Source organism: Perca fluviatilis, chromosome 20, assembly GCF_010015445.1.
Source record: "Perca fluviatilis chromosome 20, GENO_Pfluv_1.0, whole genome shotgun sequence".
NCBI classification, from domain to species: Eukaryota; Metazoa; Chordata; class Actinopteri; order Perciformes; family Percidae; genus Perca; species Perca fluviatilis.
Window position 1 is genome coordinate 25,502,637 of NC_053131.1, and position 18,436 is coordinate 25,521,072.

Consider the following 18,436-nt stretch of genomic DNA (forward strand, 5'->3'; position numbering starts at 1 on the left):
CAGGATACAAAATAAATGGTTTACACGGATTGAAAAAAAAATGGTTACCTTCGTTCCTCATGGCAGTGACATAGTTGAACCATTCTTTGACTGTCGCGACTCCATGCGGGGGGTTTTCATGCCGCCGGCGGGTTATTTTGGTTATGGTGGCCATTGGACTTTCGAGTGCACCGCAGGGTTTGGTCACCATAGTGTTATGACCAAGATGGAAATCCAGTGTCTGAACAATGTAGGTAGAATCATCTTTGGAGCCTGGATGTGACAGAAACATGAAGTCCGTTTCAAAAAAGGGATTACAGGGGCCAAACCCAGTGCTACAAACGGTTGTTTTTATTATGTAATCATTTTTCAATACTATTTAAACAATAAACGGTTTGCTTCACCGTCCTCCCAGATCTTCTGTGCCTCGGTCCAGAAGGCGATGTTGGGCTCTTCCAGGTGGAATAGAGCCCACGACTTGGAGCGGAAGTTGGGCCCGTGGAAGCAGGCCAGCGTCATGTGATTGCCATGGAGGCTCATTGAACCGCCCAGCTGCACGGCGTCCTCAGGCAGAGGCATCTGGAAGAGGGAGATGTGGCAGCCAGCGATTACCTTCAGCACCCCGGGCCAGTGGCGGTGATGGGCTGCATCCATGTCTGTGTGACAAAAACGGTTCGGAGACACAAAATGAGAAGCGAGTGGGGGGGGGGGCTGAACATGAGGCATCCTGCTGGGGCTAACAGGATTGGGTATTATGTTGTTTTTATCCTTTTATAGCCTCCACTCTTTTTTTCCTTCTTTTTTTTTTTAAATGTATGCTGTTTGTGCCTTTCGTTTGTTTTTAATCATCTCGTTTGATTACATTCAGCTGTTGAACTACCTTTTGAACGGTTTGAAAAAGTGGGATACCAATTAAACGTATTAGAGTTGCAAATCAGTTCGCTTCCTATTACCAGCACTAAGACACTCGCTGTGCATACCTTATTACACCACAGTCTGCATTAAATATTTCTCCCGGCAGTATAGCAAAATAGGCACGCTTACAAAGCTCTGCAGATCCTTTCTCAGCGTTGATGACAGGGGTTTTGGGGGGCAGATAGGGACCAGGCCCCCAGGTGGAGAGGGCTCGCTTGCTGGTGTCAAACTGCTGAGTGAAAAACTCCTGCAGCTTCATGCCGATCTTGATGAGGTCTGGCGTGGTGGAGCGTGAAATGATCACCTGGAAAATGTCCCACTGCAAGTCTCCATGGACGAAGATTTCACTGGAAGGACGGACGGAGAAAAGATGGAGAGGGAACAGGTGAGAAACAGGAAGATACATACGATTAAGACCGTTCAGATTATAGAAAACAGTAAAGCAAGGCACAAAGCAGATGGTTGTAGTGTAGATTAAACACCACCGCATCTGGAATGACAGATCTGTATCATCATTTTGTTACACTGGCTTGCCAAGTAATTAGAAAAACCCAGAATGAAGGTCTCAAGAACTGAAATCTTCGTCCTCAAATGCTCTTAATGCAGATATTTGTGTCTATCTAAATCCAGGAGGTATTAGTTTTACCAAGCAACGTGAACCAAAAACAAAAAAAAAACAGGACGGGTGTTGAAATTGCCCATCGAGAAAAACACTTGGAATTCCATCAAGTGGGCTAGATTTCAAGAACCATAGGTATCAAGCCTCCGCTGACATCATTTCACACCTTTTCTCCGAAAGGCTGGTGTCGACGGTGCACAGGTTGACTTTCCATTCGTCCTGCAGCTGCAGGTCAGCATTGCTGAAAACTCCCATCAGGATGCTGGAGCCCATGTAGTCCACACGCGCCTCTGTCGACCCCATGGTGATCTGGATCTTATGGCTGGGCTGCTGGTTGGGGTGTTCGGAGATGTGGGCTAGAAAAACAGACAGTAACCGGTTAACACGGCAGCGTTAAGTGACCACTTATACAGTGACCTGGCCATCAGGCTGGATGAGAGACAAAAAAGAAACAGGGTTTATTTAACTACTGAACTAGCTTACTCTTACTCTTAGCACCAGGACCCAGTATCCAGAAAATAGCAAAACTATTCACTCATGAGTTTTTACATGAGTTGTTTTGCCAAAGATTAAGGTGATGTCAAATTAAGATGAAAAAAAAAAAAAAAAGACAAATATTTTCAAGATTTTGCATCCCAAAAAACTGTGTAAAAAGTCCAGTTCCACCAACCACTAGTTGGTGGAAGTAATCACATATGAGCACATATTTGTGAAAGAACAAAGTTTTTTTTTTTGCTAAGAATTAACTCAAAAAATTACACAATGTAGGTTTAAACACCAAATGCAGTATATATATTAAAAAAAGTATATATTTAAACAGAAAGTGTAAAAAAGTGACAGTATAATGTGATGTGTGGTTTTAAGTGTATTTAATCAGTGCACAGCTCCCAGTGTTGTGTGAGCACTCTGCACTGGACCCTGGCTCAGATCCACATCCAGTTTACAGTCTGCTGTAAACGAGAGCTGCTAACGAGTCGCAGGAAAACAGCAGGTGTCGGAAAAGTCGATGCCTTGTTTACTTACAGACCATCTCCAGGGTGTTCACGTCTATATTGCCACCCACCACCCCGCCCTTGGAGTCGAGCTTGGAGCGTCCGAGGCCGACAGACATGCTGATCTCTCGGTCCCGGTTGCTGCCTACAGACAGTCGGCCCTGACTCTTCAGCCCGCTGGTCGTCCAGCTGTTGGGACAAGCACAACTGTGAGCGCTCCTGAAACGCTGCTGAACGAGGCAGAAGTGCTCTCTATGAAACATGAAAGGCTCTCATGATGAGAACTCGTCCAGGAATAAACACAGGTAACTGAATAGACAAAGACCTGCAAAACTGGCGGACTAAATCTGATTGACAAGTCAACATGTCAGGTTTTTAGACAAACGTGTCATCATGTACTTGAGCTAGTCATTATTTCAACATGTTAAACATACACATGTACAGTCATGTCATTATTAGCCAATTTGCTAATGTCTAAGCTTTGTGGGTTTTTCTTGTAAATACATTTCTTTCTACACATTTGAACAAATGTTTTTTGACATTTGAAGAATATGACCTAAATAATTTACGAGAGAGGCTTAGTGTACTCAGACTTGGTGAGTAAGAGGCAGAAGACGTATGTTTTGCTCAGAGAGCCCACACATTTCCAGAGAAGAAGATATTTTTATTCCCCCTTTATGATGACGCAGAGCTCATAAAACAGCACTGCATTGGTTATAAGTGTGTTGCGTTTGTCAATGATTCTGGATTTTCTGCAGTTCTGCCTTAACTGGAGAGATGAAAGTTGTAACAACCGCATAGCCTGGTGACCGGTGAAATACAACAGTGTACGACTTGAATTGAGCCCATAAGAGTGGGCGATAAAGGACCGTAAGTGCTGAAATGTCTGTGCAGCAGGCGATAAAAGTGCAATTTGCAGCAAGGAGACACCAGAGACATATTTCTGCACCAGTGTACGCGTAGCAGCGGATTACTCTAATAAAACGATGCTGACAATGTCCAGCTTAGTCAATAACATTCCTATCTTAAATTTGCATTCTTCACCTTTACCACTCTATTGGTTCTTTCTCACTAAAACTGTCTTTTCCAGACAGTATTGGATAACGTGATTGGGAAATCTTTGCCCAACAGGATACAGACAGCAGGAGTCACATTCACTAAATATAGTGACTGTTTTGTCACTCACAGCTTTCATGGCTGACATGAATCCCTGATGCACTCATTTACCAGAATTACTTTCACATTTTAAGTTTGAGGCCAATTTTAAGCAACACAGAGGATGTATCTATACAAGCCCTGAGGGTGGAACTACTGATGTTGGTTTATGTATAAATATTGCTTCTATGGCATCATCTATTATATTTTTGCAGAGTGTACAAAACATTAGGAATAAATAAATAAAAAGTTCATAAAGTAGGGATATTTCTTATCCTAAAATACCATCATAGAAACTATAGAGTGCTGCAGGGATGATGCATTTTTGTTGGACAACCTAGAACAGGGTTTGTCAAACTCATTTTAGTGCATAGGCCACATACACATAATTTGATCTCAAATGGGCCAGACCGGTAAACCACTCCAGAAAAATCTGAAACTTTATCTGCCAGAGTTTCTTGTCAGCTTGATGTTGGCAAACGCAACTTGCTTCTGCTACGACAGCGTTCTAAGGCCATTGTGGGGAAGAAAAAAAAATGAATACGTTCCCAGGAGAGAGAGGTAATATTCAGAGAAAAATAATCAGAATTTCTAAAAATGTACAGAAAAAGAACTCTGATATTCTCTGAGATTAAAGTGGTAGATTTGCAATTGGAATCAATTACTTTGTTCCAATTTCTACACTTCAAAATCATCCAGTCGGCCTGATTGGACCCTTTGGCGGACTGGTTCTGGCCCACGGGCTGTATGTTTAACACCCCTGACCTAGAAGTTAGCATTGCCCTGGATCCCTCAACAAAGATGTAAATGTAAATGGACTGTATACAAATAAACATTTACACACTTTTACAGATGGCGCAGCATCGGGAGCAATTAGGGGTTCAATGTCTTGCCCATAGACACTTTGACATTGAACTGCAGGGCCAGGGATCGAACCGTCAACCCTCCGATCGGTAGGCAACCGCTCTCTACCACCTGAGCCACAGCCGCAAAAAGCCAATGAGATTTTTACATTGGAGTTGGAAAGGCTACTGATGGGTGTTTGATTATTGCAGAAAATAAGCTTCGTTGCAAAATGACACCTTTTGTTCAGCACGATAATCATCACAAATGAACAGCACTTTGATGATTTTAGAAGCGTAAATACAATCGCCTGAAGTAAAAAGCTAACGTTCGGCCAGAAACGCACTACACCACGGTCGCATGACTTCAACGTCACCGCCACTGATCTGACGGTGACGTTTGATGTCCCCGACAGCCTCTGTAGTCTCATTTAGCCACTTGTTAGCAACCGCCTTTTTTTTTTTAAAGACACGTAAAAGCTTCAAAATTCACGAGTGGGGGGTATTTACCAGGTTTTAGGACCTATTCCTGCAGCACTCTTATTAGCACGATTTTTTACTGTTACCGTAATTATGTGACCCTTAAAAGGAATAGTTTGATATTTTGGAAAATACTCTCATTCACTTCAGTGCCAAGAGTTAGATGAGAAGATTGATACCACTCTATTGTCTGAGATTGGTATTGATCTCATCATCTGACTCTTAGCATTGTCCACAAAGTCTCGTAATGGGTATTAAACGTATCTACATAAAAAGGTGCAGAAACTGTGACCACTTACGTATTGTTTCCCATGACGTTGCTCATGTTCATTTGGACGGTCAGCTGTTTCAAGTTGATGGCGAAGACCACCAGTGTCTCCCACGGCGCCCCCTGCTGACCTGCTGCCTTACCGTTCTTACTGAAGGAAGGGGTGGAGGTTTTTGTCACAGAGTCTAGACGAGGACGAACGAAGATTAGAGGAAAGGGGGGGGTAGAGGATAAATTATGAGCGTCTTGTGCAAGTCATCGTTGCATTTGTTTTCCCCCCACTTTCATTTAACCCTCATGTTGTCTTCCCGTCGACCGTGCAACTTTTTGTTTTTTCTAGGTCCGAAAAAACATTTTGGTTGTCCTTTTCGACACTTGTGTCGCTTTTCCTGATGTTTTTGTCAGTGTTTCTGAAGCTTTTCCAACATTTTTGTCAACATTCTTTTATCATTTTCTTTATTTATTTATTTTTTTTCTTCTTCAAATGCTATAAAATTGAATAAAAACACCCAAATTCAATGAAAGTAGTGAACTGATTATGTATTTCACTTGTCAAGGACGTTGTATGGAAACATCCCGGTAATATTTTTTGACAATTTTGTTGAACGAAATCCAAATTTCTGATAAAGAAACTTTTTGAAAATGGGTCCAATTTGACCCGAGGACAAGATGAAGGTTAATGGGTTTCTACGTTGTCATTGAACATCTGAATTGTGCTTCTGTATTAAATCTTACCTGACTTACAGCACAAAGCATTTGGATATTTTAGTTTGAGTTCCATCTGGGAACGGCAAGAGTGTTTGTAATCACCTCTCCGAGGAGCAGAGGAATCGGACACGCTCCTGGTGCGTCCAGGTGCAGGGGACTTGAGGTGGCCCAGGCCGCCCGGGGACATGTTGCTTCCAGTGGAGTGCTCTGAAAAGACGTTGGGGGATTGGGGCATGTGCTGTGTGCCGGTGCTGCCGTCCCACGTCCTCCAGTAGGCTTTCCGGCTGGACTCGGGGGACAGGTGCTGGGTGACGTTTTCGACCGAGTCCGGGGTGGCGGGGCCGGAGGCTGAAGCGAGGGAAAAGGTTGAGAGGTGTATGTAAAGAATAGCCTCAGAAATGTCAACACGGAGCAGTGGGAGGAAATGTCGCTGAAGGAAGGTCAGTGAGATGATATAGTAATTGCATATTTCTGCTAACAGTAAAAACTTTTCCTTTCATTTAGGACTGGTTAATATATCGATATTATATCGACATCGCTATATTAGGCCAGATATCGTCTTACATTTTGGATATCGTAATATGACAGTTGTTGTCTTTTCCTGGTTTTAAAGGTCCCATGACATGGTGCTCTTTGGATGCTTTTATATAGGCCTTAGTGGTCCCCTAATACTGTATCTGAAGTCTCTTTCCCAAAATTCAGCATGGTGCAGAATTACAGCCACTAGAGCCAGTCCCACAATGAGCTTTCGTTAGGATGTGCCATTTCTGTGTCTGTAGCTAGGGGGGGGGGGGGCAAGGTGGAGGGTGGGGTTGTGGCCTTGACCAACTGCCACGTTGCTCGTTTGAAAGCCATGATGTCTCTCTTCCTGCCTTCCTGCCTCTCTCATGGGTGGGCCAAATTCTCTGGGCGGGCAAAGCAGAGAAAGGGGAGGTAACCTTGCTCCTTATGACCTCACAAGGAGAAGATTCCAGATCGGCCCGTCTGAGCTTTCATTTCTCAAAGGCAGAGCAGGATACCCAGGGGTCGGTTTACACCTATCGCCATTTCTAGCCACTGGGGGACCATAGGCAGGCTGGGGGAACTCATATTAATGTTAAAAAAACCTCATAAAGTGAAATTTTCATGCCATGGGACCTTTAAAGGCTGTATTACAGTAAAGTGATGTAATTTTCTGAACTTACCAGACTTACTGGCTATTTTATTATTTGGCTTTACCCACTTAGTCATTGTATCCACATTATTGGGGATTATTTATCAAAACTCTCATTGTGTTCATATTTTGTGAAAGCGCCAACTGTCAACCCTACAATACCACTGCAATATCAACATCAATGTATTTGGTCAAAAACACTGTGACATTTGACTTTAGCCATATTGCCCAGCTATACTTTCATTTTTTTGTTCATATATCATTCATGAGGGCCATGTTAAAAGGAAGCAATTCCATCAATACTTAATGCTCAGTAGCTAGAAAAGCTCTGTTTTTTTTGTGTTAGTTGCCCAGTAAAAGCTCACGCAACAGCTGGTGGTTATATTCTACAAAACAGTAGAGTGGTAAGAAACAAACCATACTTATGCAACGCTCGACAAACCAACTATAAACACAGACCAAAGCCACTGAGTGGGCAGAAAGTCACCTGGCAGGTTGATAGTCTGGTCTCCCAGGAAGAGACGCCTGGCGATACTTCGGCGGTACCAGGCTCTCGGGAAGGCCAGGATCTCACTCAGTCGCCGCATGTCGTACTTGAAGGAAGCCGAGCCAATGTCACACACAGCTAAGGGAAGAATATTCCGTTTGTTCAAGGTTCTACAGTGCTACGCTCGTTAAAACAAATCTACAGGGAAATAATAAGAACTAACGCATCCTGACATTTAGAGATCGGAAAGGTGCATTATTTATTTGTATTTTTTTTATCTAGCATGCTCCCCAGCCTCATTTCTATCTATCTGTCCCTTTATGGACTCATTGTGATAGGTATATTTCAAACCCTGCCTTTGTCTCAACATAGCCCACATCACTACAGCGCTGCTGATACACTTACGCTAAACATTTATTTCATATCCCCTAAAGAATCTACACCGGAAGTGTTCAGCTCTGTTGCATATCACCTCAAATACAATTTATGAATTTCCCTAATACTCCTTCCTTTCTGCTGGGAATTTATTAAATTCTTTGACTACCCCTGCCTGAAAATAAACCTTTACAAACTACATTCTAAGTCTTCCAGACTGAATCTTGGAGAGACTAAACAGGAACAGTCAGAATAATGTATTGCATGTCTCATAGAGGAACATCTTTTGCTGGGGGCCGACCATGTACCTGAGATGTTGATGAGGGTTGTGTCCATTTTGCCACCTTTGGCAGGAATGAAGCTTTCGATGAAGGTGGGGCCTCCAGTGCGCCTCATCCTAGATAAGCTGACCTTCACAAACTCCAGGTTGATACTCAGAGAGTCTTTTCTTCCCGTTACTGAGGAAGGCTCCTCGTCCACTGTACCTTCGTGGAAAAAGAGTGACAACCATGACGATTGCTGAACTTGGAACATGGGTATTCCCGTCTCCACTAGATCTAGCACACGTTTGTACATATCATATCCACAGAAAGGGGGGAAATAACTTGTTATCAGCAGTAACATTAGAAACTGCAGCCCCTTATTATTATTAGCACGTTATGATATATTAAAAGAACTTTCCCCTTCCTGTACCTAATGGCCCTGGGCCCGGAGCCAGGCCTGTAACAGTAGATTTCTGCTTCCCGGCGCCGTAGGGGTGGAAGACGTAGAGGGAAAAGTCCGACATGCAGGCAGTGAAGCTGAGACCTGAGGAGTTGATGGGGGGGCCGGTGAGGTCTGACTGGCTGCTGCTGTGGCGGCTCCTGCCCAGAGGGCTCCCCAGCAACGGAGACGCTGGAAGAAGGCAGAGGAGGGCGTAAAAACACAGAGGAGGTAAGACAAGCAGTCACATTCAGTAGTAGGGCTGGGTATCATTCCAAAAAAAATGGTCGATACCGGTGCTGATACTGTGAATTCGATACCGGTTCCTGAACAATTCTTTTCCTCGAATACCAATTTTATAACATCCATTTTAACAGAAAGAAATTACAACATTACGGTACTTTTCTTTCTCCAGCTCCTTTACACCTACACACTGTAGTCAAGCCTCTCAAAATACACACCACACACACACGTCTCAAAATACAACACCACACACACGTTTCAAAACACACACACACACACACACACACACACACACACACACACACACACACACACCACACACACACACACACACACACACACACACACACACACACACACACACACACACACACACCACTGTGCGTACCTTAGTGTTTTTCCTGCGTGTCTCTACAACGTGTAACATTAGACAGGCGATCACCTGCATTATTAGATCTTGGTACGAGCATGCTGCATGCTTATTGGCTCACTGAAGCTGAAGGTATTGAAATTTGGTATTGAATGGCAAGGCATTTTTCGATACTCGATATTACGGAGGCAGTTCGGTCGGTGCCTAAAAGTTCGGTACCCAGCCCTAATCAGTAGGCATTTAATTAACTAAAATATGATACCCATCAGTAGCCTTTATTTGGCATAAATGATAAAAGTTTCATAATCGATAACCTAATTAGAGTATCTAAATGTCTGCTAAAACGTTAATGCATAACATGCATATTAATGCTTCTTTTTTGGCTTTGGGGGAACTGTACATTTACTGTAGATAAGCCTGGACTAAATTATATATATATAAAAACATGACAGAAGTTGCATGATCTTGCAAAAAGACAGACTGGAGAGCAAAGTAATAAATGGATGAGAGCAAGCTGTGTGAGCAACATTAAATCACACAGAGCCCAGACATGGCATGAAGTGACTAATAGACATGCTCACTGTGTTTGATAGACTTGAGAAAGCTTTGCTCTTCACATATCTCTGCACACGTAAGCGCATGGTTATTCCACTAGACATGCTCCACATACCTTTGCTGGGAGGTGCTTTGGGGATATGTTGCCCTGGTGGAGTGGAGGAGGGGGGGTGCGGTCCGTCAGTGGGGTGGGTTCCTGTCGGGGTCTCCAGTTCTCCACGGTTAGAAGAGAAGACCAGGTCTAAAGAGGGCAGTTTGAGCATACACTCCACCCTGGACATAGGCAGGCAGCTGAAGCGGATCTGAGAGGGCTGCAAACACAGATGGTAACTGATTTTTTTCGGTTTGAATTTCTCATTTCCGTGTGAAGCGCGATTTGTGTTTCTGCGTTATATATCAACGTTGTGGCTCTGCACGTAGGTAGGTGGAGACACAGACCCTATTCGTAGCCTGACATGCACCTCTCGAAAAATGGAACTACACGTCGCGGCGACGAACGCCACTCGACCACGGGCTTGGTAGCGTTGCATTTCCCCCGACTCATTTCCTGGTTCTCCTTCTCCATAAACCGCATGAAATCAAGGAGAGGGTTCACTTTTCCTGCTACAGATTTCTCACCGTGGTCAGAAAGCAAAGGGAGAGACACTTCGGTACTCACTCTGAAGCTAATCGGCGTCACTCTCTCACTCGCTCTAACACACACACACACACACACACACACACACACACACACACACACACACACACACACACACACACACACACACACACACACACACACACACACACACACACACACACACACACACACACACACACACACACACACACACACACAGCTCTGCGTGGAGCCTCCGCAGGACCATAAATCACGCTACAGGTTCATAGATAATGAACGTGGACTGACGATATTAAATAAATATGCTGAAAGGTAACAATTAAAAACACAAGGTCCATAGCTTACATTCAATTATTTTTAAGTAGCTACAGATTTGAATGACCTTCAATTATTACCAAAATTTGAACGCTAAATGTTACATAGAGGAAGCAGTTACATAGACATCAGATATGTGTGGACCAATGTCCAATGAACATAACAGTGTTTTGGGAAAAGGTATTTTAAGTAATACAACATACAGTATATTAGAATATAAGGTTCCTGTCAGTTGCATGGTATTTTATCTCTGTCATTTCCCCCAGAATCTAAGAAGGTTTAATGGTAAGCTACAGATATGTGGATAATACACTGTTAATAGCAAGTAAAATAGTTATTATGAGGGATAGGGGAGAAGGCTTTTCTTTTTGTTAGTGTTATTATCTAATGCACATGTCTTCACAATAAAGAGTTAACTGACAAACTGTAAGAATTACAGTCAGGTTGTCAGTACCTGAACTCTGACGTAGACGACCACATCCACAGGGAAGGAGGAGTAGGCCGATGTGGAAGAGGAAACCAGAGAGGTGGTGGACTCCTCCAGCTGCTCCACTGTATCAAACTGACCCATGTCCTCCTCCTGTGTAGCCACAGCTGATAGGAGGTACACAAAGAGAGAAACACAACAAGAGTTTACTATGAATGGCTAGTCTCACATTGCCAGACCTTCCTGCACAGTGCTGCGGAGGAAGGGGGGGTCTGGCTAGTCCACACAGCATTACGGGATGAAGAAAAAAAAAAAAAAAAAAAAGTGCTCTGGTTTATTGGCATTTCTTTAAACCAATCACAATCGTCATGGCCGGGGCGGAAACCGGACACAATGACGGCGCCGCTGCAAAATAGCCTCAGGAAGGAACTTGTTTTGGTGGAACGTGTGCTCGCTCGTTCAAAGGTTGTTTTAGTCGTGCAACAGAAAACTCAGATCAGACTAGCTAGCAGTCTAGCTAGCTGTCTGGATTTACCCTGCAGAGATCTGAGGAGCAGTTAACCATAGTCCTCAGAAATCCACCAGAGTTTAGAATGCCATCACAAAGAAAGTGGAAGGTGAGGCACATCCAGCCGAAAATGAGGGACATCCGGCGGAATTTCCGGTGGCACCTGAATAATCCCGGAAATTAAACGTCTTCGATATGGACTAATGAATGGCAGACACGCACGAAGAAAAGTCCTGTGAGAACAGGAGCCATTAACATTAGATGGTGTGCACAAACAAACCTGCGTAGCCCCTTTCCACTGGAGTTATAGGAATGGTCTCCAGTGCTTTTTCCAGGAAGTCCAGTAGACAGGGGCTGATGACCATTTCCTCTGGCAGAGTCTGGAGGGCCACCCAGGCGTACAGCTTAGCCATCTTTACCCCGCCGCTGCCCTTACCTTTGGCTGCAAAGACACATGGGAGTTTAAAGTCTATTATGTCGACAACACTTTTGAAAGTTCATTTCTTAAAGTTTAAATAAACTGGAACCATATTAATGAGTCTATTTTTTCAAATGTGTTTTTCCCCTCTGTGGCACGCATCAATATGCATGAGCCCATTTTGATCAAAGGTGCCCTCTGGATTCATGCCTTAAAATAAAAAGGATGAAAATCACATGCATTTGATTCGATGCGTCCACGGCTAGATGTAAAATCATCAAAAATGGAGAGCCGTGGCACTTTAGTGTCTGTGTTTACAGATGGTGCTCGGGCATGCAAGGAAAAACGAGGGAATGCTCAGTACCTGATGGAATAGGTGGGGGCGGGGGAGGTAGGAGCGAGTTAGTCTTGCTTTGGACTGCATTGGGAGGGCCGCTATCTTTCATACCATACAGCTTTGATTCTTTGGAGAGAGTGCGAGGGAGAGAGGATCCACGCGAGGCATTGGGTGACTCCGTCTTCAGTGTCTTGGAGTTGTAGTGCAACTGAGGGAAAGGAAAAAAGAAAAGAATTCATCATTTAAAGCACAAAAAAAAAAAAAGAAGTAGATAACGTGTGGACAATTTTGTACTGAGCGAGAAGCTGACCTTGACGTCTACTCCTGGAATGTAGAAGACTGTGGTCTCCATGTCATTGGATTTGGTCTGAAGGGAGGAGGGACATTTCTTGCCAGCTAGGAGATGCGAGGTGGAGGTGTAGGTGGGCTGCAGCTTCTTCTTCTTGGGGGGAGACTCCTGGTCCAGATTCCTGAGGCTGCGCTCGCAGCTCCTACAAAAACCCACAGGGAGACAGAGACTCCTGTCATATGACTATGTGCTCATGCCTTATTCTGTTTAGTTGTCTGCACATAGAACGTTGTATTTCTTGTATCCACTGAGGGCAAACTACAGCATAACATTACATCTGGCAAATCTCCCGAGTGGATTTCATAATATACAGTTTGTTTGACTCCTTCCGGAATGTACTTCAAAAAAATATCAGTAAAAGTGAGTCAGACCTTAAATTAAATCCTGTTCCCTCCACAGTAGTTACCAGAATAACAAATGGGCATTTCATCGTACCTCCTGAGGGGATTGTCCTCATGCTCTGGTTGCTGAGTAGTGGGGTGAAGGACACACTTCCCGCTGTCGATCTCCACGCGGACGTCCAGCTCAAAGTCAATGTTTCTTTCGGTCGCTGGGCCACCGAAGCTGCGGTTGGCAGGTGTGCTCGGCCAGCGCTCGCTGAACAGCTGACTCACCGCAGAAAACCCTGAGGGCTTTCTGTGAGACGCTTGGCTGAGATGACAGAAGAAAGGGAATGTTTAGCGAATGCTGAAAACTGTGAACCATTACTCATAGTACACAAAATAAATGATAAAAAGAAACGCAATTGCAAACATGAGATAATTGGTGCTTCCTTTCATCTCACATTCATCGCAAGAATGCTCGAGTAGGCAGAAAAACACAAAGGCAACTCACAAAGGCCTCCGATAGCTCGGCACTCTCTCCCGCTCAAACTCGTCCTCCTTTTCGGAGTCTTCGGAGGAGGAAGAGGACAAGTCATCGCGCCGTATGTCGTCGTGCTGGAAGGGAAGTGTGGGTGAGAAGACAGCAGGGGTGCCAGGGGCACTGAAAACTGAGTGCTGGCCATCGATAACGGATGGATAATGAAGATGAAGGTGATGAGGGTGGGATGGCTCATCAATGGTGGCTGACAACAGGTCCACCTCTGTCTCCTCAGGAAACTTCATAGAAGGACAGAGTGTCAAAACTCACACAAGGTGACAGTCTTAATGAAACTCTTCCTACTTAAAACCATGAGGTCTTAAGTAGGAAGGTAGCCAAGGAGTCTTGAAGGAGATAGTGTTCTGTTATTTGGACCAGAAGGCATTTGTTTTTTATCCTATTTATGCCATGTAGTCCATACTTTAATGCTGAAATCAAATCTCCCAGCAGTTTATATGTCCAATGACAGAACACTACCAGCCTGCAACAGTTCCCTGGGGAGCTGAGAGGTCATGCATTTTCTCTGAGGGGGAATGAAAGAGAGACAGTGTGAGACGAGGACGAAGATGAGAATGACGTGCCACCCCGACAGGAGAAAAGGAGAAACACACTCTCAAGAAGGTGACAATGGAAAGATGCCCAAGAAAGTATATAAGTCCGCTATCCGTAACGACAGCTGGGAAAATAAATCTCAATTACCAACAGTAACAACAGATCCCAGAGATAGGTACAGAGGCCGACTGCTGCTGGACATCGACATATGCGGAAAATTTGGACTTAAAAAAATATCACCTCAGTCTGGGTATGTCATCGTTAAAGAGTGAATATTGGAGGCATTAGGTAGTGAACACTATTGGATCATTTTAGCAGGAAATACCACTTCAGATAGATTCATCAACATTCAATCAGGGCACAGCACTTTTAAAAAGACTGAACTGAGTTTTATTTTACCGTTTCTTTTTACTGTATTTTGGTCTTAATTTTAACTATTTTACTCTGGTAAAGCACTTTGTGACTTTGTTCTTTAAAAAGGTGCTATATTAAATAAACATATTACTATTATTATTCAGTGGATTTTGGTCCTTTGGTTTTTGTGTACTTGGACAGAGCCAGGATACCAGTTTGCCCATGATTCTAGTCTTTATGCTAAGCTGAGTTAAGCTAAGCTCACCGGCTGAGGGCTTTAATGTAATATTTAACAGACACATATGAGAGAGTGGGAGCGATCTTCTCATCGAACTCTCAACAAGAGAGCAAATTAGTTTTTTCCCCAAAATGTCGGGCTATTCCTTTCAGACCTATTGACTGTTGTTGACTTTGTCAAAGAGGCCGTACGGAGCATTTTAGCATCAATAAATGATGAAAAGATAAATCATCATGCAATTGTAATGACCTTGCACAAACATGGCCATTGCTTTACACTACGCTTTACAACGTGTGCCGCTAACATATGTGTGATTACGTGGAATACCTGGTTTGTGGCACAAATGTAATTGCTTTACTGCATGAACACGGGAGGCGATGCTGTTTACTGTAAGTCGTCAGACTTTCAGGGAGATAAAAAGTGAAATTTCAATAAGGTGTGCTGGCTAGAATTTTAAACTTGATTTAGTCATAAGCCTTTTTTGTTTTATGGTAATTACACCAAATGATTGCTATTTTAAATTACGCACTGATGACCTTTAAAGCTGGATCTATGTCCGTCTATAATCTGTATCTGATCGGATATTGTTGGGTGTGAGAGAGAAACTATTGTTTTGACAAACAGAAGCTGACAGACTGTGATTTAGAGCCTCACCATGCATAGTTGTTAGAAATCAGTCAATATATTAAGATTGAAGACAAGCCAATTTGGTTATTTATGCAGTTTCAAGACAGGGTGAGAATACGTGACTCCATAATTCATTAGGCAGCATTCCAACTATAAACTTGTATGTAAAGGTGAGTCTTATTAGGCAAGAAAATTACTTTCCTGAAAGCATGCTTTGCGTTAGTGTTATCTGAATAAAATCGGGGACAAATTGCTATCTCACAAATCTCTGTTTGATGGAATGCTGCTGGTATTCATCTACTGAGTAGTAATAAAGAAAGTAGAACATACATTTTAATTTGGTTGCACATGTGCCAACACATACATAAATCATAGTGTAACTAGGGACACGAAGAGCAGGATTACAATAAGTTATTATGCAAATGAACCCACTGTTGTTCAACATAATATAGGCGTATATCTCTATAGAGGCTAGTATTTCATCACCCGGTTTTGATTTTGCATATTCAAATTCCTATTGGCACTTTCAAGGCAATCGCAGAGAAGAAGAGGAAACAGAAGTATTTGTTGGTGTTGGTTAGGTATTTTTCAGTTTGTTAAATTTCATCTTTTGAGCCATATACCTTGAATATCTCTTCTGGACTGACAGGTGCATATGCCGCGTCCAAGTCCTGATTATTTATCTTCAATTGAACAAAAGAGTTATTTAAAAAGGAGCTCATCCAAAATGAAGCATAAAGGTCTCTCCCTGTGAGCCGCCTTTAGAAACCCATGACCACATGACATCGTATGAGTCAAAGTATCATGTAAATATGTTGTATGGAGATCCAATACAGTGGCGCATGAAGGATGAGATGGTGACCTTTAAACTTTCAACATAAAGAAGTACAAAACTAAAACTTTCATCATACCATCATCGCCTTAATTACAACAAATGTGTCAAGAACCTATTTGCTACAGTGCAATCAAATCTGTACATAGCGAACACAAAATGTGGCAAAAAGGCTTTCTCCGTTTTGTCAGTAAATGGGATACGTAGATACGTTTTTAGAAAGATGTTTACCGTGTCCTGGATGTTAAAGGTGACCCGGGGTCCAGGAGAGGACGCATCCACACGCATATCTGGTAGGTCATCCACATCCCCTATCCGGGAACTATGAACGCAGTAAGGTGGTATAAAACGCACTGCACACATGCTTAAAAGTTGTTAAGTGACATTGTTACAACATACTCTACAGTATTGTTGGTTACAGGAAATACCGTAAGGGAACACAAATTGTTACTAATCAGATTCATTTCCAGTTATTTGTACTCATTTATTCCCAGAGTTAATGTTTTCCCTTTGCTAAAGGTCTTACAGCGTGTCAACTGTTTAAACATCGTTACTACATTAATTCAAAATGATCTGCATAATTACTATAAACAAATGAGACTGCATCCTCTTTGTCAGAAGTTTAATGGGAAACGTGTTTCAAAAAACGTAACACCGACAGCAGTGGTGTGAGACAGAGGTTACTCGGGCTTGTTTGTTTACAGTAAATGCTGGATGAAGCACCAACACCGTCATTTGCAGGGAAAGTGGCTACTCCTGCCCTCGTTTTTGTTTTACCTCTGTCTGTCCATCCTTTTCAGAGGGGGTCGGCCTGCGGCCGCTGAGATGCTTTTGGAGCGATTGTAGCTTGGTTTGTAGCCGAGACCCCACTTATCCTTCAGAGAGGCCGCCTGGCGAGGAACAACGAGACACATTCAGGTTTTTGTAAGGTATGACGGGAAATATTGTATTGTACGGTGTCCAAACTTTCTTTGGTGAATACATAGCTAACTGGGGGAAGGTAAATAGATGAGCATTTACCCTCATGCTGGAGCGACGCAGTTTCTTTCGGACGTCTCTCCTGATGTCATTGACGGCCACAGACTCCAGCTGCTGATAGCGCTGGATCTCCTGGTTGATGGTGCCTTCACTGGCCCCCAATTTCCTGTGGTCAAGAAAAGAAGATGTAGATTAGTTTTGACAAAACAGACATTTCTTCACCAGAACTACAATTATTGATACTACTACAGTACGGTGCCCGTTGAAAACGACTGCTCGGCCTTGCAACTTCCACCATGCTTCCTACCATGACATAGCTGCATGCCCTAGCAAAGCTAGAGCACATGTGTCATTTGCTAAAAGCTAGCTATTTGGGACAGGCTTTTTTTTCTGAAGGTTATATCACTGATGCTCAAAATGTTTCAGTTTGCTACAATGTAGCATCTTCGGTCTCTTATTTCTTCATCTGTTCTTAAACGTACTGCAGCTAGCGACAGAGAGCAAGCTGTACAGAGCATGCCAATCGTGGGTCTAACAGTTAATAGGGCTCCCCTCTCAATACACAGCAAAATGTGTACAGTGTACATATCGCAATACTAATAAATATGTTTTGCAGATCTCAACGCTGCACTTCCTTGGAAAATCAGCAATACACCCGCCAAGTGTGAAGTTGATCGAATGGTTGTTGAGAAAATCTAAGGACAGACATACACACTGAGACTCCTTGCTTTATAGTTAAAGGTGCCATGCCACATGTATTTCATTACTTTGTGTTAATGTCTGAAGTTCTACCATGGACTCTGTAACATTTGTTGTGGAAAAATGCCTTGGTTACTTTGTTTTAAGCCATTCTAGCGTGGCATAGAAAGCCTGCAGGAAGACTCAACTCGATTTCTGCCAGTTCTCATTAATATTCAACAAGCTAAGCTGTTTGAAGCTGACTGGCTAACAGCTAGCCAATGAGAGCCTGGCTGTCAGTATCCTTTACCCAGCCCAACTGGGCGAGATCATGAATAGTAATGAGCTCAGGCAATATGATGTCAGACTGACCAGCTTTTGTAATTGGCCTGATTTCTCTGCTTATTTCTTTTCAGTGGCTAGAGCTGACAGAGGAGGTAGCAGTTCATTTTCACATTCACGACATAACTCATACACATATGGACCTAACACATTTAAAA

At 43.2% G+C, this 18,436-nt stretch overlaps 1 protein-coding gene across 16 annotated transcripts in view; it reads right to left on the reverse strand.

Moving 5' to 3' along the window:
- Window positions 1–18,436, reverse strand: part of kiaa1109 (KIAA1109 ortholog) — a 92,593-nt gene that overhangs the window by 7,412 nt on the left and 66,745 nt on the right. For 9 of the 16 annotated variants that reach the window (XM_039786957.1, XM_039786955.1, XM_039786958.1 and 6 more), the window contains 21 exons: window positions 17,301–17,424; window positions 17,058–17,170; window positions 16,512–16,602; window positions 16,072–16,131; window positions 13,651–13,916; window positions 13,252–13,467; window positions 12,778–12,958; window positions 12,495–12,675; window positions 11,993–12,154; window positions 11,232–11,371; window positions 9,959–10,154; window positions 8,667–8,867; window positions 8,282–8,458; window positions 7,599–7,736; window positions 6,061–6,306; window positions 5,282–5,435; window positions 2,537–2,694; window positions 1,680–1,869; window positions 1,024–1,241; window positions 384–635; window positions 49–252 (listed from right to left, as the gene is read on the reverse strand). In XM_039786957.1, the coding sequence (XP_039642891.1) occupies window positions 49–252; window positions 384–635; window positions 1,024–1,241; window positions 1,680–1,869; window positions 2,537–2,694; window positions 5,282–5,435; window positions 6,061–6,306; window positions 7,599–7,736; window positions 8,282–8,458; window positions 8,667–8,867; window positions 9,959–10,154; window positions 11,232–11,371; window positions 11,993–12,154; window positions 12,495–12,675; window positions 12,778–12,958; window positions 13,252–13,467; window positions 13,651–13,916; window positions 16,072–16,131; window positions 16,512–16,602; window positions 17,058–17,170; window positions 17,301–17,424 (3,668 nt within the window). The remainder of the gene's footprint in view (window positions 1–48; window positions 253–383; window positions 636–1,023; window positions 1,242–1,679; window positions 1,870–2,536; window positions 2,695–5,281; window positions 5,436–6,060; window positions 6,307–7,598; window positions 7,737–8,281; window positions 8,459–8,666; window positions 8,868–9,958; window positions 10,155–11,231; window positions 11,372–11,992; window positions 12,155–12,494; window positions 12,676–12,777; window positions 12,959–13,251; window positions 13,468–13,650; window positions 13,917–16,071; window positions 16,132–16,511; window positions 16,603–17,057; window positions 17,171–17,300; window positions 17,425–18,436) is intronic. The other 7 variants (XM_039786972.1, XM_039786970.1, XM_039786961.1 and 4 more) reach the window with 5 other exon arrangements.